The sequence below is a fragment of the Macaca thibetana genome, chromosome 6, assembly GCF_024542745.1.
Source record: "Macaca thibetana thibetana isolate TM-01 chromosome 6, ASM2454274v1, whole genome shotgun sequence".
Lineage (NCBI taxonomy): Eukaryota > Metazoa > Chordata > Mammalia > Primates > Cercopithecidae > Macaca > Macaca thibetana.
The window spans coordinates 25250061-25277600 of NC_065583.1; the positions used below are offsets into that span (position 1 = coordinate 25250061).

General features: G+C 39.2%; 1 protein-coding gene across 3 annotated transcripts in view; it reads right to left on the bottom strand.

Moving 5' to 3' along the window:
- SGCD (sarcoglycan delta) overlaps positions 1 to 27540 on the bottom strand; it is a 426107-nt gene that overhangs the window by 347618 nt on the left and 50949 nt on the right. The window contains exon 2 of one of the 3 annotated variants that reach the window (XM_050793960.1): positions 11163 to 11271. The exons of the other annotated variants lie outside the window; for them this stretch is intronic. Within the exon in view, the coding sequence (XP_050649917.1) occupies positions 11163 to 11237 (75 nt within the window). The 5' untranslated portion in view covers positions 11238 to 11271. The remainder of the gene's footprint in view (positions 1 to 11162; positions 11272 to 27540) is intronic. 3 annotated transcript variants of the gene reach the window in all.

A 27540-nucleotide genomic window follows, 5' to 3' on the forward strand; every position in this document is an offset into this window, starting at 1 on the left:
TAGCCTTAATTGCATCTGCAGAATCCCTTAGGCAATAACATAATCACAGAAGTGGCATCGCATCATATTTACAAGTTCCTCCCTCACTGAAAGGGAGGAAAGGATATAAGGTATTTACTCCAGAGAGCAAGGATCTTGATGGCCATCTCAGATATCTGTCTACATTGACATACATCTTCCAAAGAAATAAAGCGCCAAATTCATACCAAAATATTTTAAAGAATATCTTTTAAAATTCTTGAAATACAAAATTTATCTCAGTTGTTACAGAAAACTCATTTTTTCCATCAGTAAAAGAAAAACATATATGATCTACCATTGCATTTTGAGAAAGGGTATACATATAAAGTGTTTTGAGACAGAAGCTGGTCAGGCAGCTGCTCTGTATGACATGGGGAGGGAGGAGGAATTTGAGGTTTAAAAGGTGAAATGCAGGACGGAAGAAGTAAGACAAAATATTCTGGATGTACTAGGGGTGAAAGGCAGAGGCAGGGAGCCCCCACAGTGATTCAGAAGAGAAACGCTGACGTAGGAGGAAAGAAACATCAATGAAAATGTTAAGATATTTGCGGCAGGAGATGAGAGGTGAGCTCCTTGCTCTGGCTCCCCTATGAAATCTTCAGTAGAATCTGCATTTCTCTCTAATATTTTGTGAGACTGGCATTTCCCTGACAAATACGAAGAAGTTCTGCATCAAAGATAGTGTGGGACAAACGGAGAGAATGCCTGTGAAGATGACATTATATACACATACATACATACAGGTAAGCTGATGAAGGGAATGGGAACAACATTCTTAAGAATATTTGTGCGCGAGTATTCTGGATGAAAGAGATTTCAGGAAGGCCAGGCACAGTGGCTCACACCTATAATTTTAGCACTTTGGGAGGCTGAGGCTGGGTGGTCATTTGAGGTCAGGAGTTCCAGACCAGCCTGGCCCACATGATGAAACCTTGTCTCTACTAAAAATACAAATGTTAGCTGGGTATGTTGGTGCACCATCTGTAATCCCAGCTATTCGAGAGGCTGAGGCAAGAGAAACGCTTAAACCTGGGAGGTGGGAGTTGCAGTGAGCCGAGATCACACTGCACTCCAGCATGGGTGACATAGTGAGACTCCATCTCAAAAAAAAAAAAAAAAAAAAAAAAAGAAGTCAGGGAATATCATGCCCCTTTCTCCCAGGTTCTTTTCTATCTTTTCAGAGAACTAAAGGAAAAAACCTCCATAAACCAGATGTTTAACTTCAAAGGCTGGAGATTAACATCAAGGCCTAGATCAATCCTCATAAGGCAGTGGGGAATTGATCTGAGAGTAATGATGTGACTGGTATGTGGGACCCCAATTCTAGATGTGCACACAAAGACACAAGAGCAAGTAAGTCCAAATCTTTTGCAGCCTAGTGAAACATCTGGCAAAACCTCACAAACATTTCTCCGTCTATCATTACGGCTTCCTTAGCACCAGCTCCAAAGGGAGGTCATTACAGTCATCTCAGAGAGTCAGAAAACATGAGGAATTGTGGAGGTTAAATGACCTGCCTGGGGCTGCCACACAATATGGAGCAGAGTTGAGATTAGAAGTCCCCAGTGCCTATGCCCAAGGCCTTTTCTCAACCTTAATAGACCCCGAGTTCTCTAAAAGCATAGCTTTTCCTTTGGGGTATGGCAACAGAATTACAGAAAACTGTACCAGGAACAGAGGAACTGTGATTCTAAGAACACGTTACAGGGCACCTGATCATGAGCTTGTCTCGATCTTTTATGCTGAAAGCTGAAGTGCACTGCTGTGGCTTTTCCTCACTGGGGAGGATGGATAGAAGAACAAACAGGAAAAGGTGGCAGGGTGGGTTGGAGGAGATGTGGATTTGGGAACTGGGGCCGCACTGTGGCCCCGAAGTAGTCAACTTTCATATTTCTGAAACAATTAGGATAAACATAAACTCCTCACAGGAATAATACCTGACTTCTGCTATCTTACCAAAAGACCATGGCTATAAAATGGTATAACTGCTGGGGAAAACAGGGTGGCAGTTCTTCAAAAAATTAAAGGTAGAATTACCACTATGATCCAGCAGTACTGAGGCAGGATAGATAGTCAAGGAAGTAACCACGTATTTGAGGGACACGGTAACCATGGTGGCCGCATCAACACAAAGAGACCTAGTGCTCACATTATAGTCAAGCTCATCCAAGTAGAACTAGCTTCAGTAGGGACTTTCCCCCGCAGAGAGCACACACATTTTGATTACTTGTCTTCAGACTGACCCTTTGATTATTATAATAGTAAAAACACACCCCTGGGTGGAGATTCAAGATGTTAACAAGACATGCAAGCATTCTTGCAACTTCATGAATGTATGAACAAGCAAGTACAGCTACTGCACATGTGCATCCAGAGGGCCACCCAGAACATGCTTACTGGTAACACCTCTTCTCCTCCCTTAGGAATAATTATGTAAAACTCCCATAAAGGGAGTTTCCCCAGTAACAGGCAACGCTGTCTCATTTTGAGCAGGCTGCGCTGAATCATCTCTCAGAGTGTACTTTCTCTTTTGCACCTAACCTTCAGAGTGTGCATTCTCTTTTGCAAAAAAATTGCTCCATGCCATATCTCCTTTGCTGTGTGTCTCTTGCTTAAATTATTTTAACCAAGAAGATAAGAACCAAGGTCTCACACTCACTGTCAATAATACCACTTTTAGGGATATACCCCAAATAATGGAAAACAGGGACTCCAACAGATATTTGTGCATGAATGTTCATAGCAACATGATGCACAACAGACAAAAAGTAGAAACAGCCAAATGTCCGTCGATAGATGAAAGAATAAACAAAATGTGGTGTCTACGTACAATGGAACATTATTCAGTATGAAAAGAGTGAAATTCTGATACATACTGCAATACCGATAAACCTTCATGACATTATGTTAAGTGAAATAAGCCAGACACGAAAATGCAAATACTGCATGATTTCACTCAAATGAGGTCGGCAGAGTAGTCAAATCCATACAACCAGAAAGCAGATTGCTGGTTGCCAGGTTTTGTGGGGGTTATTATATAATGAGTACAGAGTTTCAGCTTGACATGATGAAAAAGTTTTGGAGATGGATGATAATGATGATTGGACAATAATATGCATGTACTTAATGTCACTTGAACTATATAATTGAAAATGGTTAAAATCATGAATTTATGTATAGTTTATCACAATTTTTTTTAAGAAGAGGGAAAAGACCGTGACGACTTATTTCCTATATGTATCTTCACTAGACTGTAGGGGCTATGAATGTTGAGGCCACTTAGTTTATCATATCCCCAGTACCTTGCACAGTGCCTGGCACATAGTGAGTTCTCAATAAATGTCTAATTAGCCAACTATGGTTCAATGTTGTAAAATGCTACCACCTGTGGCTTTGTCACAGTATCTTCTTTTTGACAATTTATTCATTGTCTCTTAACTGCATGGCAGCTCTCTACACTAGGCAGCCCTCTGTAATTAGGCTAATAAGGGCCCTTCATGGCTTTGCCACTTTTCACTTCTATCTGCCAGTGAAAGAACAAGATTAAATAGTACAGACTCTACCTAGAGTAGAGTTGAATGAATGAATGAATGAATGAATACAGAAGATGTTGAATGAATACAGAAGATTCTGTCTGGATTAAGAGGAATTTATTGTAATAGTGAACGATAGAGCATCTTTTACTATCCAATAATTGTTAATATAGCCCGTGGGTTCCAGCTCTGCCTAGTCATCAGCCTCAGTTGGGGAACTTATTAAAAATACATATTATCTGGCACTGCCCTCTTCATAGCTGCTTTAATAGGATTCACATGGGTCCTGGGAAACTTAATTTCTGTTTGCATATTCACTTAAGTTACTGTGCAAATAAATTTGGAAACCTCTGCTCTAATCACTTCATGAGTATGTCTTGTTTCCCAAATTAGCTTATAAGCTCTGTGAGGGCAAGAAATACGTCTTATATACTTTGTATATTATCTGAAGTGTCTAGGAGGTTAATCAGCACTGAGCTGAATGATGAACATTCTTATAAGCATAAAATGGCATGCAGTACTGGGTTATCCTACAGATACTCCGCCATTCCAGCATCTCAAAACATCAAGAGTCAAATGCAGCTCTTCATTCTAATGCAACTCTATATACTGCCTTTTGGAGCAATATCAGTAAGAGTTGATTATTCCTTTAGGTCCACATCTGTTCTTTCAAATATTTGGAATTTAGCAAACTTATGAATAACACATTTCAAATCATAGGAGAGTCCAAGAAGTAAAAAGCTGCATGTTGTCAGGGCCAAGCAATGTGTGTTTAAACTAGAACAGCTGCAGATACAAAGCAAAAGAATTGCTTTAAACAATAGTAATTTCAATGATTTCATACATAAACTTTTCTTTTCCAGGCAATATAGGTTGTGTTCAAATTCATTTTATAACTAGAAGGAGTAGATGACCTTTTTTTTTTTTTAATACTCCACCCAAAACTTTTGTGCTTATTATTCTGTAATGAAATCTAAAATCTATTAGTAGTAACACATTATTTATGCTTCAATAGTTATCTGCCCAGATGTCCCCTTTAAAATGTGGATGCATTAATTTATAATTCATTGGCACTTGAGTCTAAAGTAGGTCACCATATCCTCAAGTCAGACAGGACTATAGTTTAAGAAGACTTTTAGTCAAGCACTTTCAGGAAACTATGGAAACTGTGTTATTTTCTCCAAGTGTCAATAACATACCTCCATGCTGGCTCTCACCAATAGCAGCAGCATTACTTGGGAACTTGTTAAAATGCAAATTCCCAGGCCCACACCAAGAGTATTGAACCAGAAATTCTGGGGGCAGAGTCCAGTAATGTGTGTTTTCACAGCCTTCTAGGTGAGTCTGCTGCTCACTGAAGCTGCAGAACCACTGTATTACCATAGGAGTGGTTCAGAAAAGCCTGCAGCAACAAAACACATTTATTCAAAGCAGCCTTACTTACCCTCCTCACCCTGTTTCATGTAACATCTATTAACTTCCATAGACTCTATGGAATACCTATTAACTTTCATTTACACATTAGAAATTGCTATACCAGATTATGAAAAAGCAAAAATATTTTTATCACATGATGGTCAATACATAGTGACAGGAACAAATATTTCTTGTATTCTACTATGTTCCAGGCCCCAGAAATATGATGTTAGATATGACAGACATAATCCCTTCTTCTCTAGGACATACAGTCCAGTAAGGAAGAAAGACAAACAATGAACGTGTAGAGAATGTTATGTGTGAAGTTCACACAGTGTAGGGAGAAGACAGGGCACATTAAGAAGGGAAATGGACAATTCAGCATTACTTGGGTCATTAATTTGCTTTGAAAGCTATTTTCATCTTTCTCTTGTCTTCGTTGTCTTAACCAAGGGAATGAAAGCATCTGCCTCCAGCAGATGTAATAAGACTACTCCACTCAGACACACTTTCAGGAAGCCCCAAGTACGAGAGCCCTGGAAAGGTCATGGTCACCAAGGAAGCTGGCCAGTAAAGCCACACTGGACATCCTCACCGACAGAACTATTAGGTCCTCTGATCTTTTGGACTCCTAAAGGCAGGCTTCTGGTTTGGTGGACCTGCTGCTTAGAATGTAGCTGAAATTTGAAAAACTGGTTATAGAGCATATTGCTGCTATAATGGATTTTAAAAACCTAGATTTGCCCAAATTTGCACCTTGAGAAATCCTATAGCTAAGTCACATGGCTATAACAATGAGCTCACTGAGTATGGGGAATTTTGTCTGTTGTATTTACCGACAACTCCCCAAACTCTAGAAGACTACCTGACACAAAGTGGGCTCCCAACAAATATTTGTCTTTTGGGGGTCAACAAACCCTCTGTCAATCTTGTACTTATCTCTGTATTAACAGGAATATTAATAGATCAACTATTACAACAATAAATGTTAAAATACATAAAACCCCATATACAATGGACCACAGCAATCCAAATAGAACTTTCTGAAATAATGGAAATGTTCTACATCTGTGCTATCTAATATGGTAGCCAATTAGTTGCATGCGCCTGGCTATTGAGCACTTACAACATGCCTAGTATGACTGAGGAAGTGGAGTTTAATATTAATGTAGCAGCCACATGTATCTAGTGCCTACCATTTTAGACAACATACCCAAAGAGGTATAGGATCCAAGCTAATGTGGGCTCTGCCACCCTCGATATATGATGTTCAAGGTTACCCTAGAAGTCCTCTGTCCAGCAAGTTAGAAGAGGAAAAGAGCATGGGGAAGTACAGGTAAAGCAATTTTATGGGCCAGGCATATAAGTGGTACCTATTATTTCCATTTATATTATATGAGTGAGAACTATGTACTTGGTCACATCTGAATGCAAGAGAGGCTGGGAAATGTAGTCTCTGGGTGTGTAACCACCTGCCAGCAACAACTCCACATTATGGAAGGAAGGCACCCATTATTTTGGTGAACAGCCAACTTTACCATGAATAACTATAAAGAAAGAAGTTTGTTTTCTAGGATCCTTTATCACCTGCTCCCCTCCCAACAATCTTAGTAATAAAATACTAGAGCTGGGTAAAAACTAATAGATCATTTCATTCAATTGTCTATCAGATGTTCAGGGAACATTAGATAGACATTCCTCCAACAAGCCTTTCTGATTCTAAATAGATTCCTCAACAAACCTAGAGGGAGGCTTGTTCTGCCCACACATTCTTCATTCCAAGTTTTCCACTGCTTTTTTCCTTCAAGTAAAACTTACCTGCACTTCCTTTTAGAACTTAGCTGGATCATGATATTACTCTGATGAACACTCGCACGTGAATGATACCCACAATTCTATCACTTCAGACTGTCAGGTCTCATAGATGACACATCTGCACGTTAAACCAAAGGCCAATGCCTAAGCAGAAGGAATAATCAACGAGGGAACTTCAGGCAAGGCCTTGGGGGAGATGTATCCAGCCTATAGGGACAACTTTTAAATTGCCTGGAACACTTGTAAAAAGGGGTTAAAAAGGTTTGGATGCTGACGCAGAAGCAAAGGGCACTACGTTAATAAATCCTGCCTCTTTATCAGCCTCAGGACAGATTCAAACCCATTTTTTCAGTAGGCAAGAGAGATGGAGAACATCAGATCCTTTTGCCCAGAAACTTACCAAATTTGCGCCTGCTCTTGGTTGGGAGCTGTCAAAAATCATTTTACCCTGCTTCCTTGGAACTCGGCATTTAAAATTTCAGTCACTTGTTTGGCAATGACTTATGTACTGCTTTGAGGAGGGCTCTGTGTGGCTGATTAACTTATCATACATTTAAGACTTATCCCTCCATAGACCCTAAGCTGCTGGGGGAGACAGGGATGCTTTTCCCACATGTTAATCTTCCAAGCAGTTAGCACTGTGTCTGGCATGCCGTAGGTCACAGTGAACGTCTAACTGCCCAGTGTGGTCAACAGGGCCTGTAAAGCTGTTCTGGACAATCTGAGTTCTGGTCCCGGCTGTGTAACCTCAGGCAAATCACTTTCTTTCTCTTAACATTGAATTCGTCCTCTAGAACAAAAAGGACAAACTATAGCCTGTGGGTCAAATCCAATTTGGGGTTTGTTTTTGTACAGCTTGTGAGCTAAGAATGGTTTTTGCATTTTTAAAGGTGTATAAAAAGCAAAACAAAAAGGAATATGCAATTGAAATGATCTGTGGACCTTGAAGTATAAAACTTTTACTCTTTGATCCTTTATAGAAAAAGTTTGCAGATCGACTGCCCTAAAACAAAGAAAAAAAAAATGTTTTCTTTCAAACTTCATTCTCTCCCTACTCCTTTTTTGGAATAAGCTCTCCAAAGGAGATCTTACAGGAAGTCCAGATACTGAATATATCATCCAAATGCCAGCCTGCTCAGGTTGATGCGGGGATGAGAACCTGATCAATACTCTTTCCTCCAGGGCTCCTTTGCAACCCTTTAGCCTCCTAGAAATAGATCCTGAAAGCCTCAGACCAAAATATCTGTAAAGCCCTTTTTGGGCCCCATTTGTCTTTGTTTCTGAGAGGGAGTAGGTCCTAATAGTTAGTGTTTAGGCTTATGAGTCAGAGTACTGCGATTGAGCCCCAGCTTTATCTCTTACTACCTGGAGGCATGGGTGAATTACATCACCTCAATTATTCAAAATAGAAATCATGATAGTAGGTCCTTCTAAGTTCCAGTGAAGGTTCAGTGAAATAGTGCATGGTCAGCATTTAGCAGAAGGCCTGCCATACTCTAAGATGTCACGCAGTATAAGCTACCATTATTATTGTGAGAACACACTCTTTTTTCTGTCTCTCACACATGCCTGCCTCTTGAAACAGCTTCAACAATACTGTCCAGGGGTCAATAAGTCACACGTTGTAAACTACCCTACCATGCTCCACACCGGGGAACACTCAAAACATGTTAACCAATCAATACTGTTGGCAAAAAGCTCAGCATCCCTCGGTTGTGAAGTCCAACAAGGGCATGAAATATTTTCTCTCCAAAACCCTGCTTACCTAAGCCCCAGACCCTCCTGATACCCTCCACCCTGCAACAATAAAAACACACAAGAAACCACATATATAAATAAAATATTTTGCTGCTAATGAGAGGCAACCCAGCAGTTTTCTCATCACTCCACTGACAAGTTTATGTGCTCTACAATTGCAGTCGAAATATTTTTGCTATTTTCATGATTTTCTTGGCTTCCTTCCCAAGGAATTAATCATTTCTACGGCACTGGGGAGAAGCTGAGAAATCGCAGACATGACTGAATGACATGATAGTGCATTCTCTTCGCCTACGCTGAATCTCTCTCTGTGCATGAAATTAAATCGTTCCAGGGGAAAATGGATTGCTGTGGTGGGGAGAGTGTGGAAGCATAACTCCTCCAGGGCTTACTTCATAAAAAGGGTTCAGTTACCCAGGTAGCTTGACTTCAGTTCTTCTGAGTTTTCAAAATTCTAAGTAAAGAAATATGAACATATTCAAGGTCCCGTGGATATGCCAAAATTAAACTCATAGTATCATTGTGTTGGCAGTAAATAGTTGCTCTGGTAGACCAACTACAGTCACAACTAAGAAGGGTGACTCCTTGTGTCAAGTTTTGAATTAGCAAATTTGAACTAGAAGGAACTCTAGAGGTTATCTTAGTTTATCTCTTCATTTTGCAACGAAGGAAGCTGTATCCCAGTAGAGCATGGTGGTGAAGCCCACAGGTTACAGATAGACATATATGTGTCTGAAACCAGGCTCTGCCTCTTCCTAACAAATCACGTAACCTCTCTAATGATCCATTTTCTCTCTGCAAATGTTAGAGTACCTTCTTCACAGGATCACGAAGAGGATGAGATGTAAAGTTTAGCACAGAGCTTGGTACATGTTGAAAGACTGAATATACAAGTGGATGATGGTCAGACCATATATGAAACAGAACTGAGTCCCACAAAGTCTAGCAGCCTTCCCAGAAAACCATTCCCTCATCTACAATAAACAACTCATGAAGCCAGTCAGTTAAAAGTCAGACTCGCAGGAAGCCAGACTACTGTCTCTACTGACTATCCAGGAAGCTAAACAATAACTCTAACAATCTGGCCTAAAATGTCCAGGACGTGATAAATAACTGACAGCTTCCCTAATTTTGTCTCAGCTTCCAACTTAGGACCAACCAGAGAAAGCCAAATATGCATCCTAACTAATCACATAGGGTGCCTCAGTCCTAGTTAGCTGCATCTAGCTTCTCCATGGCACAGCCTCCAAGCAAGGCATTCCTAAAGTCTTCCCTTTTGTCCATTATAAAGCCCTCTGCCTGCCTTTGAGTCTCTGCCAAAATGAAAGTGATGGTTTGACTCTCTTGTGATAGCAAGCTCAGAATAAATAGCCTTTGCTTCTCCCATTTGTTTAGTATTCACTCATTTCCACAATGCACACACACTTACCTTGCACATACCCTGCATAATCACACACATCCTGTCATTCAGTAAATTAAGGACAGATACGGCCAGTATTGTGATTTTTCAATCCACTGATAAAGCCAATAGCAAAGAAAGTAACTAATGCAATATGATTATGTAAGCCTGTTCTAGCCAATATGAATTCTCAAAAGACTATATGTCTATACAGTGTTTCCTCTCCTTCCAATAGCTTACCCAACTGTTCCCTCATTTGCTATCAACTTTTTGAAAGAGTCAGAGACAGAATTGACTTATCCATTAAAGCACAGCAGGCACAAAGCCAAGGGCCACAATATTTTTAGGGGAATGAAATTAAAACACAAATATTTTAATTTCTTTTAAAATTGGAAGGAAAAAAAAGACATTTAGGTCAAAGAAAATACTTTATATCACATTAACATATTACTTTTTAATACCAACACAATTGCAAAATATAATACGTATACATATTTTTGTGGAGGAAGGGGCCCCCAAAAGTGAAAATGTCTAGAAACTTAAGTAGTTGAATTAGGGCCCTGATCATAGATGTAATAATTGTCCTTTTTTGTGGATAAGTGATGGTCACTATCAACTGTCTAGTACAGGTTCCCTCTTAAAATCTCTCGTAATGTCTCTTCTCCATCATGTTAAATCCCAAATTGGTTTTCCAGGTATTTTCTGATATATTAATCCTTTTAACTTATCCCTTCTTCAGTTATTGGAGCTATTATGTTCAAAATACTGAAGAGATCATTACTCAATGCATAAAAAATAATTTATAAACTCTGTTGGCATTACACAACTGCTTATCACAATCTGATCTTAATTTATAAACATACGTCACCCACTACTACCACTCCCTCACCCTCCAAAAAAAGCTTCCCATCCTTGATCCAGACATGACTAAATAATAACCTGCCAAGGTTCTCCTCCACCTACTGTGTGCCAAAGCATTCTGCTCAGTTCCCACATCACGTATTGTATTCTCATGAATTCCTCCCAAGTGTCCAATATGAGACTCATCTTACTGCCAACGCACCATTAAATCACAATGGATTGTAATTAGTTAGATGTATCTTTTTCTTTTACTGCTTAGAATATGGCCTTTTTCAGGGCAAGAATCAGGTCTTATCCATCTCTTTTGAGTGTCAACGACTGACATTTGTTAAGTGGCTTACCCACAGTGCAAAACTTACCAGTAGCAAAGTGAGTACTGGAATCTGAGTCACCTGGCTCCTGGTTCTGGCTCCTCTCAGCTCATCCCACAACATCTGAATAGTCAAATCTCAGAGGCAGATGGATGCTCTAGATGTCAAACATTGCAGTAAGACAGCCCTTTGTTAGTAAATATTTACCAATGGCTCTAGGAGGTGGACAATCTTAATTTGTAGTGCTTGCTAATTTCTGTGGTGTAAATACTCTCACTATGGCTAATTTCAACCTATTAACGACTTCACTCTACACGGAGCTGAGAAGAGATGCACAGGAGCACACTATCATGTGGTGCTTCCACTGCTTATACAGATACAATAAATCATAGCAAGAGCATCAATAACCATAAAATGTAGGAAGAAATGAGTTTTGAGTATTTATTATCTTTTAATTTATTTAACTGTATGTTTATACATAATTTAATTTTAGTAATAGCTGTTTAACAACTGACTTATTGGTAAAATTCTTGAAAATTTAACAATTGGCTCTCATGAGCCAGTATGAGCTGGCTTCACTGCACCACAAACAGTGTGAAGCTTGTATGAATGTAGTCTATAGGACTCTTGTGAAAATAAATACCCCTAACATTTGAGGTCTTAGATCACCACATAGTAAAGGAACTGCTTAATTACATTTCATTTATTCAGGCAGGTCTATCCTGTCCCTGTCTCTTGTTTCCCTACTGATACAGAAGGCAAGTGCTGAGAAGGGAAGGCTGTGGTCCCTTTAAATGGAAGCAGGGCAGGGAAGTGCTGGGTAGAGGAGGGCATGGTCCCTGGCTAGGGTTCCAACCCTGGGCCTGTGCCCACAGACCTAGGTGTGGGTAGGCATTTTTGTTTTCCTACCCAAATGTTGCATTTCCCCGGCAGGCCCGCATCCTGTGCCTATAAAAATCCCTGAGACCTAGCAGGCAGACACACGGGTGGCTGGATGTCTAGAGGAGCACATGGGTGGCTGGATGTTGAGAGGAATGCACCGACAGGCACTAGCATGCCGGCAGGTCACCGACCGGCAGTAAGATGCAAAGTTTGGCTGGGGCACTTGGAGGAGAGCACAGGCCACCAAGTGGCCCAACTCCAGGGGAAAACCATCTGCCTTCTGGCTACCCTATCTGCTGAGAGCTACTCCCACTGAATTAAACTTGCAGTAATTCTCCAAGCCCACATGTGATCTGATTCTTCCAGTACACCAAGGCAAGAACCCTGGGATACAGAAAGCCTTCTGTCCTTGTGATAAGGCAGGGGTCTAACTGAGCTAACACAAGCTGCCTATGATGCCTAAACTAAAAGTTCACCCTGTAACACACCCCCACCCAGGGCTTTGACTGTAAACATTTACCCCTAGGCACTGCCATGGAGTCAGAGCTGTACAACCTGCCTATCTGTATGCTCCCCTTAGAGGTTTGAACAGTAGGCACTGAAGAAGTGAGCCACACCCTCATGGCGGACAAGCGAACTTTTCCCATTTTACTACTACACAGTTTCCTTTTGCCACATGTATTCAGTGTCTACCTGTCCCACCAGACTGTAGGCTCTAAGAGGTTGAAGACCCTATCCATTCTTCACCACTTTATTCCTGATGTCTGGACCTCAAAAAATGCTTGTTGAATGTGTGGATGGGGTAGATATGAGTGTCTTGTTGCTATCTATCACTGTTATACTGAGATGATAATGTAACGCTGCAAGACAGCAAATGTCTTAGAGTCTGAAACAGGAGCCATAAAAGGGTAAGTCTTTTATCAGTGTGACCTAATATTTCTTGCATTTGAGAAACTCCTAATACATTCAATATACATGGTGCTAAAATAACTAAAGTTGCTAACAGGGGCCAGTTGCAACACCTTTTCAAACAGTTTATACAAAGCTGTAGACATTAACTATGAATTAAAAGGTGGCACAGCAAACAACTTCCTATGAAACCACAGCAACATTTCACAAGGCATTAGTTTATTCTTGTCCAAAATTTAAGAACAAAATTTCAACAAAAAAGAAAATATTAGACTTGGATGATATTTTTTGCCCTACAAAATTTCAAAAAATGATAGTACTAGCAAGTATACATGTGTATATCTAGAGTCATCCCTTAGTATCTGCAACAGATTGGTTTCAGGACTCCCTGCAGATACCCAAATCCACAGATGCTCAAGTGCCTTATTAAATGGTGTAGTCTTTGTATATAATATACATACATTTTCCTATACACTTTAAATCACATCTATATTATTTTTAATGCCTAATACAATGCAAATGTTGTGTAAACAGTTATTACACTGTATTGTTCAGGGAATAATGACAAGTAAAAAGTCTGTACATGTTCAGTACAGATGCAACTATCCTTTTTTTTTTTTTTTTTTTTTGAATACTTTCTATCTGTGGCTAATTGAATACACAGCTGGGAAACCCACAGATACAGACGGTTGACTGTATATACAGCCATGCATCATTTCACAATAGGCACGTGTTCTGACAAATGCATCATTAGGCAATTTCATTATTGTGCTAACACAGAGTGTACTTACACAAACCTAGATAGTAGAGCCTGCTACACACCCAGGCTGTATGGCATAGCCTATTGCTTGTAGGCTATAAACCTGTATAGCACATTACTGTACTAATGCAGTAGGCAACTGTAACACAATGGGAAGTATTTGTGTATCTAAACAGAAAACATACAGTAAAAGTATGGTATAAAAGATTTAAAATACAAGTTTCACCTGTATAGGGCACTTTCTTGAATGGAGCTTGCAGGACTGGAAGTTTCTCTCCCTGGGTAAGTCAGAGAGTGAGTGGTGAGCGAATGTAAGAGCCTAGGACATTGCTGAACACTACTGTAGACTTTATAAAAACTGTACACTTAGCCTACACTAAATTTATTTTAAAATTTTATCCTCAATAATAAATTAATCTTAGCTTACTATAACTTTTACTTTATAAACTTTTAATTTTTTAAAACATTTTGACTCTTTTGTAAAACTTGGCTTAAGCACAAATGCATTATACAGCTGTACACAAATATTCTCTTTCTTTATACCCTTATAAGTTTTATTAAAAGTTTTTTTTTTATATGCCTTAAACTTTTTGTTTGTTTTTTTGAGACCGAGTTTCACTCTTGTTGCCCAGGCTGGAGCGCAATAGCACAATCTTGGCTCACTACAACCTCTGCCTTGTGGGTTCAAGTGATTCTCCTGCCTCAGCTTCTCAAGTAGCTGGGATTACAGGTATAAGCCACCACATCCGGCTAATTTTTTGTATTTAGTAGAGACGGGGTTTCACCATGTTGGTCAGGCTGGTCTCCAACTCCTGACCTCAGGTGATCCACCCACCACGGCCTCCCAAAGTGCTGGGATTACAGACAGGAGCCATTGTGCCTGGCCCACTTTAAACTTTTTGATAAAAACAAGATACAGACACACACATTAGCCTAGGCCTACACAGGGTCAGGATCATCAACATCACTGTCTTCCACATCCTCATCTTGTCCCACTGGAAGATCTTCAGGGGCAATAATATGTACGAAGTTGTCATCTCCTGTAATAACAATGCCTTGTTCTGAAACACCTATCTAAAGGGCCTGCCTGAGGCTGTTTTAATGTAACTTTTTTAATAAACTGAAGGCATACACTCTAAAATGATAAAAGTATAGTATAGTAATTGCATAAACCATAACATAGCCATTTGTTATCATTATCAATTATTACATACCATATATAATTGTATGTGTTATGCTTTTATACAACTGGCAGCATGGTAGGTTTGTTTACATCAGCATCACTGCAAACACATGACTAATATGTTTCAATACCCTAAGATGGCGACTATGACATCACTAGGCTATAGAAATTTTTCAGCTCCATCGATAATCTTATGGAACCCCATTGTCAGCATGTGGCATAAGGCTCTGTGTGTGTGTAACATAATATATACCAGCCACTATTATTTAGTCATATGACAACCTTCTAATGTATGAATTGTTATCATGAAGAAACTGAGGCACAGAGAAATTTAATCACTTGCTCAAGATCACATGAAACCTGGCTTTGGATTCTTTGTTCTTAGTCATTACGCTATATACCAGGAGTCCCCAGTCCTGGTACACAAACCTGTATCAGCCTGTGGCCTATTAGGAGCCAGGCCACACAGCAAGAGGCGAGCAGGGGACAAGTGAGCTTTACTGCCTGAGCTCTGCCTCCTGTCAGATCAGTGGCGGTATTAGTTTCTCAGAGCAGCATGAACCCTATTGTGAACTGTGCATGCGAGGGATTCTGGTTGCATGCCCCTTATGAAAATCTAATGCCTGATGATCTGAGGTAGGAGAGTTTCATTCTGAAACCTTCTAGCACCACCCCCAGCCTTCCCGGCCTCCTGCCCTGACCATGGAAAAAATGTCTTCCATGAAACTGGTCCCTGGTGCCAAAAAGGTTGGGGACTGCGGCTAACAAAGCAAACAATACTATAACTACCAGATGTCTTTGGACTTACAACCTTCTGGAGTTAGTCCCAGTTCTTCAAAAGTAGGAGTTTTAACGTTCTTACTAAGTCTCTGGGGTAGGCATCCAGTCTCTGAATGAGGAGAGAAACCCTAGTTTGGGGATATATGAATGTCTCCCCTAACCAGTAAGACAAAGACCAGGAATTTCTGCAACTTTCCACCTTTGGGCAAGCCCTCTGTGGCACAATTTCAAATAGGGATATATTTTGCAGAAGTATACAATTGTTAAGGTTCTATTTGCCCCCAGATTTTGTAGCCAGCAGAAGTCCCATGGGAATAAAATGCAGAGGTTTACCATTGAAAGGCTTGGAGAGGGGAAGCTTCAAAAACCTGTGCCTATTCAAGTATTTGAGTGTGTATATGTTTGTGGGAGTGTGATGGGATGTAATATATAAGTCCTGTGTCAGCCTCATTCTAGATAAGAATTGTATTGTACCTTCCCCTTGTCTTACACTCGTTACAGAATCAAATCAACATTTCCAGTATGTACATGTGATGAGATCCTAGTAGATTGTACAAATAACATTGATTTTACAAGGCTGGCATTGAGATTTTCTGGTCTCGATATTGTATATTTCAAAATAGTATCTATTAGGTTTAAAGGCTTAGGGAAAGATTTAAAATACAAATAGATTGCTATTATTCCTCTTCAGTTGCTAAAAGTTATAGAACAAAAATCTTGGAAGTTTAGAAAAAGTGGGAGGAAATTTCAGAAGTTACATTTATTTTGTCAAGAAGAACCACAACCTTTCTGCAAAAGTTGGAAGAACTGGTCTAATTAACTGATTCAAGATCCCACCTGTATTCTAAGGTAGCCCATGCATAGACTCTGGCACTTTGGGGTCATCAGACTATCAAATCCAAAATCAATTTCTAGGAGAAACAGCAATCAGTCATTAATTGATTTCTGATTCCATTGTGCTTTAAATTAAATGATTCCTTCAGGCCCCTGCAAACAAAATAACAACTGATTGGGCACATCTGATAGTTGTCTGATTACTGCCCATATCAGACCACCAGATATGCCAAAGATTGCCGTTCGCTTGGCACCTGGTCTTTGAATGACTCTACCTTCTGTGTTTAATCCATCTACTGTCTTTCTGCTAACAAACCAGGGTCTATGGCACAAACAGAAGTGTTCGAGGAAACTATCATAGGAAGGCTTTTTTAAAGAAAAAAATACAGTTCTTACACTTACTTCTTGAATTTCTCAATAGCTGCCTTGCCCGGTTATCACACATTTGTTTTCGATAACTCAGAATCACAGGTTGGTGGTGGTGTCAACAAAAAATAGATTCACTCCAAAATTTAAATATGACTTCTTTGTAACCTCAGAATGTGAAATCCAGCTTACATAGCTCTTAAAGCAAGGCAATCCATCAATATCAACTGAGCCTGAAAAGATAATTTAGCGTAACTTCATACCTATTGAGTCTTACTTAGAATCTCTCCCCCTCTCTGGGATGAAGAGTTGAAATGGAAAGGGAAGAACACAAGAATTGGAATTAAAGAAACCTTTGCTTTCAGAGGTATCAAAACGAATAAGGTCAGTTTTAGACTATAATACAACTGTGGGCATAGGGAAAATAATATCCTGTACCATCTTGTATATTTTATTTCGTGTCAAAGGCAATACTCACTTCTTTTTCAACATGCACATTCCCCTAAATAAGGAAATTTTTCTTGGGGTTGTTTTTGGGCCATTTTTTCTTATTGAAAATGCGTTTTCTTCCCAACATCTCAGAAAGTTATTTAGAGACTATACTCTCTGCCAAACAATAATTCTGCTTTTATAAAGCCATATCATGATTCAACATCTAATTCTTCATCTGCTAAGACAGAGTTAGCAAATAGTATTTTGTCTTCAGCTGGGCCCTGTTAGTTCTTTGACTCAGCTTATAGGTGCAATACATCATGCCTGGAGGATCTCTGGTATTATATAACCTCCCATGCATAACTCGAATTAGCAAGGAAATGACATATTTGTATAGCAATTAAATATACGTTTAGCATTCCCTGAGGCACCCCCTCCCAATTATTGAAGCTAAAAGCACATTAATCATTTGGCAGGGTGTAGCATGATAGAGACAACGGTCGTTTCTGAATCCAGTGTTTAATACTGCACACAGAAACGGAATCTGAATTTCCACAACCTTGAAATGTCACCACACATTGATTATACTTACACTTAAACATAGCATGCTCTTTTAAACAACACCATTTGGAGCTGTCGCATATTCAAATGCATGAGGCTCATGTGCTTTCATGTTACCCACTTCACAATAAAACCATTTGTTACCGAGCATGAAAGAGAGGGAAATGGGAGGCAAACTCATTCCCCAAGGCCTTCTTGATTTGGAAGTGTGTGCTAGATGGTTCTCCAGTGCAGTACGATTTCAGAATCCATTAGGCATTCTGGAATGTTCATTCCTGACTGCTCATAAATAGCATTTTTTTTAAAGTACACTTTTAACTGGTGTGTACTCTCCCAACAAAAAAAGTAACAAAACAAGAATCAACAATGAATAAACATACCTTAAGTTGGCTGACCAGTTTGAAATACTTCTTGGGAATGTTAAAAACTTTCTGGACTACTGGGATGACCTTGAGATGGTTTGGGCTGATTTCAATGTAATGACATCCAAACAACAACAACAAAAAGCCAACACTTGTGCCCCATCCCTGAAACACTTGGGAGTGCTCTGAAGCTCTAAAGAGTGAAGGAGCCCCAAGGGGATCACCATCAGGAAAATACCACTTACATCTGTATGAGGCTTTGTACTTTTGAAAATATTTCCACATCCTTCATTTCTTTAAGGGATATGGTGGCACTGCAAGGGACTATTACCACCCTTACTTTACAGTTGAGAAACTGAATTTCCTGAATTACACCTGACTTTTTAAACAACACGCATTTTAAAAGTTGCAAATTCAGATATTTAGACTAAGTCCAGTGAGTCATCCATTCAATGTGATAATGCAGATGATGATGATAACCCTTGGCCACATGTATTGTATTTGCACTTTGTGCTATGTTAACATTTGTATTCAACTTTTAAATATATTGACTCACTTAATCCTCATCACCTATTTTAATAGACGTTAACATTTAGATTTAGAGAGGCTAGGGGATATTCTCAGAGTCACACAGACAGAAGATAATCACAGACAAACTGGCTACAGAGTCTACCCTCTTTACCTTGTCACCCCCTACCCTACACACTATAGGGTCCTCAGATCACACTGCTGACCACATAATCTGATTCAGCACAGGGACTTCAGTGCTTCAGAAACACTTGTGAATGTGTAAACTGAGGAAGGCTTGATAACTATATTATCACTTAAACAGATTGGAAGGTATTCTGACCATATTCATATCTGACAAAATAGGAAACACTGTAGTCATCATTGCCTGCTAGAAGATCTGGATTTGAAGATGCAGAGTTCACTCTCTGACTTTAACTGTATGCTTAGGGGCAAAATGTTTCCTTTCCCTAAATCTCCACCTGGCCTCATTCAACAACAGAGGCAGTAATAAAAAGGATCTGTCAGGATAGTTTGGGCAACTGTATAGATAATGCATGTAAATATCACTTAGCACAGTGCAGACCACTGCTCAAAAAATGGGAATGTCGGTAATGTTTAACAATGCATCTAAATCCATCACTCTGAGCATGTAAAGCTCTGGTTCTTTGTTTGTGGTGTTCCCTCAATCTGGAAGATTCTGTCTGCCTCCCCTCCCACTTTAGAATCACCAGTCAAAGTCCTTTTCTTCTTTGCAGGCCCAGATAAGCTCTTACCTCCTCCAGAGAGAGTTCCCAGATGGTCTAAGCTGGACTCTTTCTCTGACTCTAATATCCTCACACATTTTCTGTATCAATTGTCCAAACCTTGGTCCAAGTATATTGTGAAAAGAAAATACCAGTGAGGATTGCTCAATTTAAACAAATCTTCCCCTGATGGTTTTATCTTTAACTTCAAAATGTAGCATCTTTGTGAAGAACTATGTTGCTTCCCCCATCCCGTTTCTTATTTAATTTCTTACTTACTTACAATCATACTTAAAAAACAGAACATATATGTGCAGGGAACCCTGTTTCAAAGCCTCCCACTGACCAACAAGCTACCACAGTGCTTTGGTGCCTGTTGCCCATAGAGAAATCTAGACTTTAAATCCAGAGGGTGGCCCAGTTACCCTCATTTTACAGAAAGAGAAAATGGAGCTAGAAAAGAAAGGTGGTTTGTCAAGGGCATAGGACTGGTTGGCAGTCAAGGTGGAATTACAGCTCAGGTCTCTAAATTCCTGGGTTATTGCTCTTTCCACTGCACTTCACTCCATCTAAACGCAGACTCTTGATTACCTAGACTTCTGAGAGGTCTCTTGATGATTTTGATGGTGTGCATTTCTGGCTGGAAGCCTGCACCAGCCACCCGTGCCTCAGAAGACATTCTGCCCACCCAGTGTTGGTGTGCTTTCACAACCTGCCATCTCTCCTGCCTGAATCCATCCCTGAGTCCTCCTCCTAGGTCATAGGAGAACTGCAGGTTCACCTTGGAATAACTGGCTTTCAATACCTAACAAGCACCAGCTTCCTTCTTTAAGACACCCAAGGCCTGGAGTGACAAGCAAAGTTTGCACATAAACAAAAGGCACAACTTGTCTTTATAGTGTTGCATTAGAGAACATCACCCTAGAGCCTAGAACTCTTGGAATCTCTTAGAAACTACCCCAAATCACATCTGATACCATTGACAATAATAGTGGATGGGGGAAAAAATGGACATTTTGTTGAGATGTTTTCTAATTGCATCTCTCTGTAGATAAAACTCAAGAGTTAACTACCTCTTGGCATTTAACTTTTTAATGTATGCATTTATTCGATTATTCAACACACATATACTATTCTATCATCACTGTCCAGCACAGTGTCTGGCACACAAGCTCAATCAACCAGACAGATACAGTTCTTATTCTCTTGGAATTCCTATCCTAGTGAAAGAGCCAAGTCACCAAGAAATTACATTACAGAACAAGAAAGGCTTTGATAGGAAATATTCACAATCATTCAGAAGCATACAGGAGGGACATCTCACATAGATTTAGGCAACCAAAGAAGGAGAGAAGGTTTCCTGGAAGAAGGAATTTATATTAAGAGCACATGTATACATATGTAACAAACCTGCACATTGTCCACATGTACCCTAGAACTTGAAGTATAATGATGATAATAATAATAATAATAATAATAATAATAATAATAAAGAGCTAGTAAAAGAACTGGAGCTAAGAAAGAGTAAAGTAGACTAATGAAGAAGGAAGACAGAACCACATACTCAAAGATTTGGAGGTAAAAAAGAACATGGTCCATTCCAGCAATGGAAAGTATCCAGTGTTCATCCCTCCTCTTCTTTGGCTCTTTCTGGCATTGAATGTGCTACACATATTTAAATTGTGTGGATTCAATAGCATATACTTGCTGCAAATAAGTCAACCTTGGCAACTACACATGTACATACTGAAATACATGTAAATATACATGCACACAATTTAAACAGCGTGGACCCCAGGATGAGCATGAGAGAAGCCTTGACACTCAGGCAGTCTCAGTTCCCCATATCTTTCTCACAGAGTCTCTGGCCATATTCAAATGATTCTGGCATTTCATTATATACATATATTCTGACGACTGCCCCTAAAAACAAGCAAATTACTGCATCTGGCATCTGGTGCCTCATCAAAGAAGCTACTACCTGTTCCAATACTAGAGGAATGAAGCAACTGTTTCAGACTTCTGCAGTGATGACATGTAAGTCTCTAATGTGAAGAGACAGCCAAGGGACATTTTGGGCCCATCTATGTTCTCCATTATGGGTACTGGATAGTCAAATTCCCTTTTATAAGCAAGAAAACAAGGCTGCTAAGAGAAACAGTGACTCACCCAGGCTCCACAGTGACCAGAAGCAGAGCAGCCCCAGGACTCCTGTATTTCTAGTAAATATCTTTTCTTTCTTCCTTTTTTTTTTTTTTTTTTTTTAAGAGACGGAGCCTTACCCTGTCACCCAGGCTGGAGTGCAGTGGTGTGATCTCGGCTCACTGTAACCTCCGCCTCCTGGATTCAAGTGATTCTCCTGCCTCAGCCTCTGGAGTAGCTAGGACTACAGGCACGTGCTACCATGCCCGGTAATTTTTGTATTTTAGTAGAGACGGGGTTTCACTATGTTGGCCAAGCTGGTCTCGATCTCCTGACCTTGGATCTGCCCACTTCAGCTTCCCAAAGTGCTGGGATTACAGGTGTGAACCACCACGCCCAGCCAATATTCTTATTTCTAAGCATCAAACTTTCCACGTTGATAAGCCCCAGTGATGAGCGCAGAATGTCCCACACAGCACGTGGCTTGGGTTTCATTACAGTATCATGGTTAAACTTCTAGGTTCCATGTCTTTGTTTTTGCTATAATATCAGTCTTTTGAACCAGGTGGTATTCATGAATACCTATCTACTCTTTAACAACTTCTTATAAAATTGTCTGATGGTCATGATACACACTGGAATCAGCTTGCTTGTTGCTAAGGATGCAAACAATTATGCTAACTAGTTATTTGCCATGAATGGAGTACCTTAGTTTTAGTTACCAGAATGCCCTTATTAAAAGCTAATAAGGAAAAACCTGGAATGCCCAGTTTAAAATCTAATAACTGTTTTTTTTTTTTTTTCCTGAAATTGTACTATACGTTTTGAAAATACAAAAAGTTTCTTATATAAATCACCAATTCTAGACACCTCAAATGAGAGAAATTCACTTTGTTTACACATTTTGGTGAAGAGTTTAGAAAGCTGACAAACTATATCCCAGAGTAGATATATCCTGTACTAGATTTAGAAAATGTTTTATCCCTACTATTATTATTATAACATGTCACATTCGTGGTCCTGATTTTTGTTACTTTTTGTTTTAAACCTCTCATCATAGCTCTTGAAAATCACAATTTTTTAAGTTTAGATTTTGAATAACTATTGGAATTTGCATTGAAATGAAATAGAAACACTTAGTACATTTACCCTCGATTTACAAGGACATCAAGACACCAAACAGTGTTTTCCATTACTCCATTAAAGCAGTCCTCAGCATTTTCTGGGCGCTTATGCTTGTATACACCCTGATAGGCTTTTTGCTTTTATTCCTTATGGACAGTAACATGAGTGAGCTTCTACAGGTCTTTGAAGCCTGCAAAGCAATTTCACATCTTCTCACTGGCTTCTTTCAGCAGGGAGTGTTCAGGGCAGAGAAGGACATGATAAGGTGCTAGGTGACCATCTAAGAGGCATTGTTTAAATATGTGGAGAGGGACCTATGAGCACTGTGTGGTCTGAGAGTATGGGTTTTGGAATGAGTTTCTAAAACCTGGGTTTGATTCCTGCTTCCACTGTTATTACTTATGGAATTTCACATTCCTGGGCCTTTGGTTGAGCAGCCATAAATAAGGATAAAATCGTACATACTTTAACAGCTTGTGGGAATTAAAGGAGATAATGTAAAAATTATGTTTATGATAATAATAAAAACATACACTGACCACTTACTATGTGTTAAGTGAGTTATACAGATTATATCATTCAATCTAACACCCATAGGAGGAATATACTACTATTATCCCATTTTTATGGATGAGAAAACTAAGACAAGGAGGGTTTCGGTAACTTACTCAGGGTCACAGAGGCTTAAATGTTGGAGCTGAACCCCAGCTTTGAGCGGACTGTCCCCAGAGCTTCCAATCATACTACTGCCTTATACTCCCTTTCTGCTGTGTACCAAACCCTTTAAAGATCACTTTCAGCTCTAAAATGCTACGCTTTTATGACTTCTATATTAAAGTGTACCTTTTAACACAGACACTGATGGCTCAACTATATGTGCCATACAGCAATATAAAATGCATAATGATTAATTTATAAATATGCACATTTATGTTTACGTGAGGACATTTACCTACCAAAGTACTACACTTGTATTGGAATCTAATGCTTATGGATGAATAACAAAAACTTTCTGCCATGCCCCTGTGCCCAGCTCCCCAAATTAACCATCCCCAGGGTAGAGATCAAGATTCGTATTCTGTGTAAAAGACCAATTTGATTTTCCTTGCCAGGAATGAAAAATGGTACTCCAACTTGATTAGGATTCGCAGAGGACACCCATTCTCTGCACGAGCAGCCTTACGTTTCCTTTTATCCATGAGTCGTTATCTTTTTCCGGAGTCGGTCACATAATCATGAGGAGTGCTTAAGCCAGCTTGCTTTGTAGGAGCCCCATTTTCTCACTTCATAACCCTCATTCCTTTTATTTAAAGAGCCTCAGAACTGCTAGAATGCAGCAGGCAATTCACAAGCCTGATTACCTTGGCCTCCACCCTGGCTTCCTTTGATATCTCCAACTCATTTCTCCCGGAGACGATTTTGTCTTTGATTTCTCAATTGCCATTATTTTTAGCCGATGTCATGGGAGAGGAATGAGAGAGACTTCTTAGCGAATTTCATCATTTACTCTCAATTTATTCTGTTTCCTAAATTACTGAAATAGTGTCTCAAACTCTGATGCTATCACTGTGCACACAATGCCTGGAAAAGCATATGTCTTCTACTCGACTTACGAGAGAAAAAGATGCATCATCACATCCCATACCTTGGCTTTGCCTATAATTTAAATTAAAATGCAAACCACAGCCTGTCTATATACAGCTCTGGGTTCTGCACTACGCACTTTATATTAATTCTCTTGCTTCACACGAAAAATCTTGAGAGATTAGTACTCCTATCCCCATTTTACAGATGAGCAAACCAAACTTTAATTCTCTTGATTCACACAAAAAATCTTGAGAGATTAGTACTACTATCCCCATTTTACAGATAAGCAAACCAAACTTCAGAGTTTACAGACATATTTAATATCACATGGCTAGCAAGTTGCTGAAATGGTATGTAACCCACATCAGTCTTAACCTCCAAGCCACGTTCTAAATATCTGCCACTCACACATCACTAATCCTAAATACAAATGAAACCACCTGCTAGCCTTGTAAGTCACAATGACTCACGCGAATCATTTGCTAAGATTTTCTTTGAATGAAAGAATGAATACATGCCTGAAAACCTTGCTTGCTCCTCCAGCTTTTGTAAATTCTGCCCAGTCAACTCCTTCTGTTGTAGAAGGAAGGCTGTATTTACATTTTTCAAATAAGCAAAAGATATACAAAACACAAACTATGTATTCATCAAGTAAGGGTTCTCTGAGATTTGGTTAAGTAGTATAGCATTTCAGTATCTGCTTCGGCTTTGGTAAGGTGTGCCGTACATTAACTTCTTTGTTACTGCAGCAATTCTCTGAGACACAGAGGGAACACAGATGAGCTTAAAAGACCCTGGAAAAATAATCTAAAGCAGATGTTTGCAACGATCATTTCTACCAAGAACAGAAAATTAAAGGGTAGGGTTCAAGACTCAACCACCAAGAGCTTCAGGAAACACCCAAGACCACAAACGCTGTGCCTTGGATGGGCTCTAGACCTGGGGGAGCCCACACTTTGGAACTCTTTGTTCTTATTTGAACACAGGAAAATAATGCTAAACAACAGATACACTCAGCATAAAACCAATCCTAACAATGGGCTATTTCTCATTTGCAGTCAAGTTTTTTACTTTTTCTTTTTTCCTGAGATAGTTTTCTGAACAATTCTGAAGGAATCTTCAAAGTCAAAAGACTGGTGTTATCCTGGATTTCTCCTTTTCTCACAATCAACATCCTATCCAGCAGAAAATCCTACCAACTCTCCTTTAAAAATACCACCCCTCTACTTCACCATCACTTTGGTCCAAACCACTCTGTGAGCCTGGATTATTGTAATAGTGTTCTATCTCATCCGCTTCCTTCTCCCCTCTCTCTTTCTGCCATGTATTCTCATTACAGCAGCCAGAGAGATGCTTTAAATAAAAACTATAACCACGGCTTTTCTGATTAGGAAGTGGCTTCCTCTGTCGGTAAAAATTAAAGTCCCGAATTTGTTCTAATTTACAGATACTCTATGATCTGGTTCCTGCTATCTTCTCTGATCATATGCCTACTACTCTATCCTGTCATCATAGTGCTTCAGCCACACCGAAGGACACTTCTTTCTGTTTCCTGAACACGCCATCCATATGGCGTGTTCCTCAGGAATCTGCACATGCTGCTGCTCCCTCTGATCCTCTCTGCCCAGACATCCGCATGCATAACTTCCCTACTTATTGCAGATCTTTACTCAGTCTTGTAAGTGAGGCTTTTCTTGGACTGTCTAAACTTTCAAGTCTAATCCTCCAGTGACATTTTCTTAACCTCCATCTATGATTTATTTTTCCTCCTTAGCAATTATCACTATCTGAAATATAGGTATTTTCCCTTTTATCTTGTTTAATGTCAGATTCCACATTAGAATGCAAGATTTATGGCAGATATCTTTTATTTTTATTTTGCATCTTTGGAACCTAGAATAATTGGCATATGATAGGTACTGTCAATAACTGTTAAAAGAATAAATAAAGTGAATTATGAATAGGTTTGTGAGTAGATAAGTAAGTAGATGAAATGGAAATAGATGCAAACATTTAGCACATGGTAGATATTCAATGACTGAATGGATAAAAAAGTGATTCATCATAAATGGCAGTATCCGGGTTGGTGATTTTATATTTTAGAGTTATCTATATTTTATCATATGCAATATACATTTTTTAAATTATTTTTAACCTATACAGAACTCTATATATTTTGTCCGCATACTACCTCTTCTTTTATCCACTGTTCGTACACTGAATAGAATTATATTGCCTTTTTACATGTCACAAGAGAAAATAAACTAATAGCTCACCACCACTGACAAAAATTGAAAAAAATTCTAAAAGGACTGCTTATTTTGTTTATGTAGAGTGATGGAGAAATGGCAGGAAAAGTCTTTTTTGAAAACAAAAGTCGCCTCATACCAGAATGTTAACATACTGGGAGCTTATTGTGATGGTCATGAGATTGCAGGGGTGTGGATAGTTGGGGGGAGTTATATAATGCTAGACACAACACTGAAAAGTTTATTAAATTGTGGTAAAATACACAACATAAAATCAACCATCTTAACCTTTTAATTGTGCAGTTAAATACTATTAAGAACATTCACACTGTTGTGAAACCATCCCCATCTATTTTCAGAACCTTTATCCTGCAAAACTGAAACTCTGTATCATTAAGCAATAACTCTCCAGTCCCCTCACCCTTTGGCAACCATGCTTCTACTTTCCTTCTCTAGCAATGTGACTGCTTTAACTATCTTACACAAGGGGACTTATACAGTATTTGAGTTTTGTAAATAACCGATTTCGCTTAGCATAAAATATTCAAGTTTTGTCCATGTTGCAAAACAGGTCACAATTTACTTAAGGCTGAATAATATGTTATTGTATGTCTATACCACATTTTATTTATCCATTCATCTTTCAATGGATGCTTGGGTTGCCCTACCTTCTGTCTAGTGAGAATAATGCTATTATGAACACTAGTGAACAAATATCTGCCTGAATCCCCGATTTCACTTCTTTGGGATCTATACCCAGAAGTGAAATTGCTAAATCATAGGAGAAATAAAAATATTTGTGTGGAAGATAATAAGCATGATTGTTGTTTCAAACCACTACGTTAAATAGCAATGGATAAACAAACACAATCCACAGACCTTAACAGAGTTTTTCTCATACCAGAGATATTTCATATTCATGAGATAAATGTGCAATTAATGGGAAATGCAACACCAGAAACAACATAATTAACTCTATCCATTTTATTTAAAAAATTGTA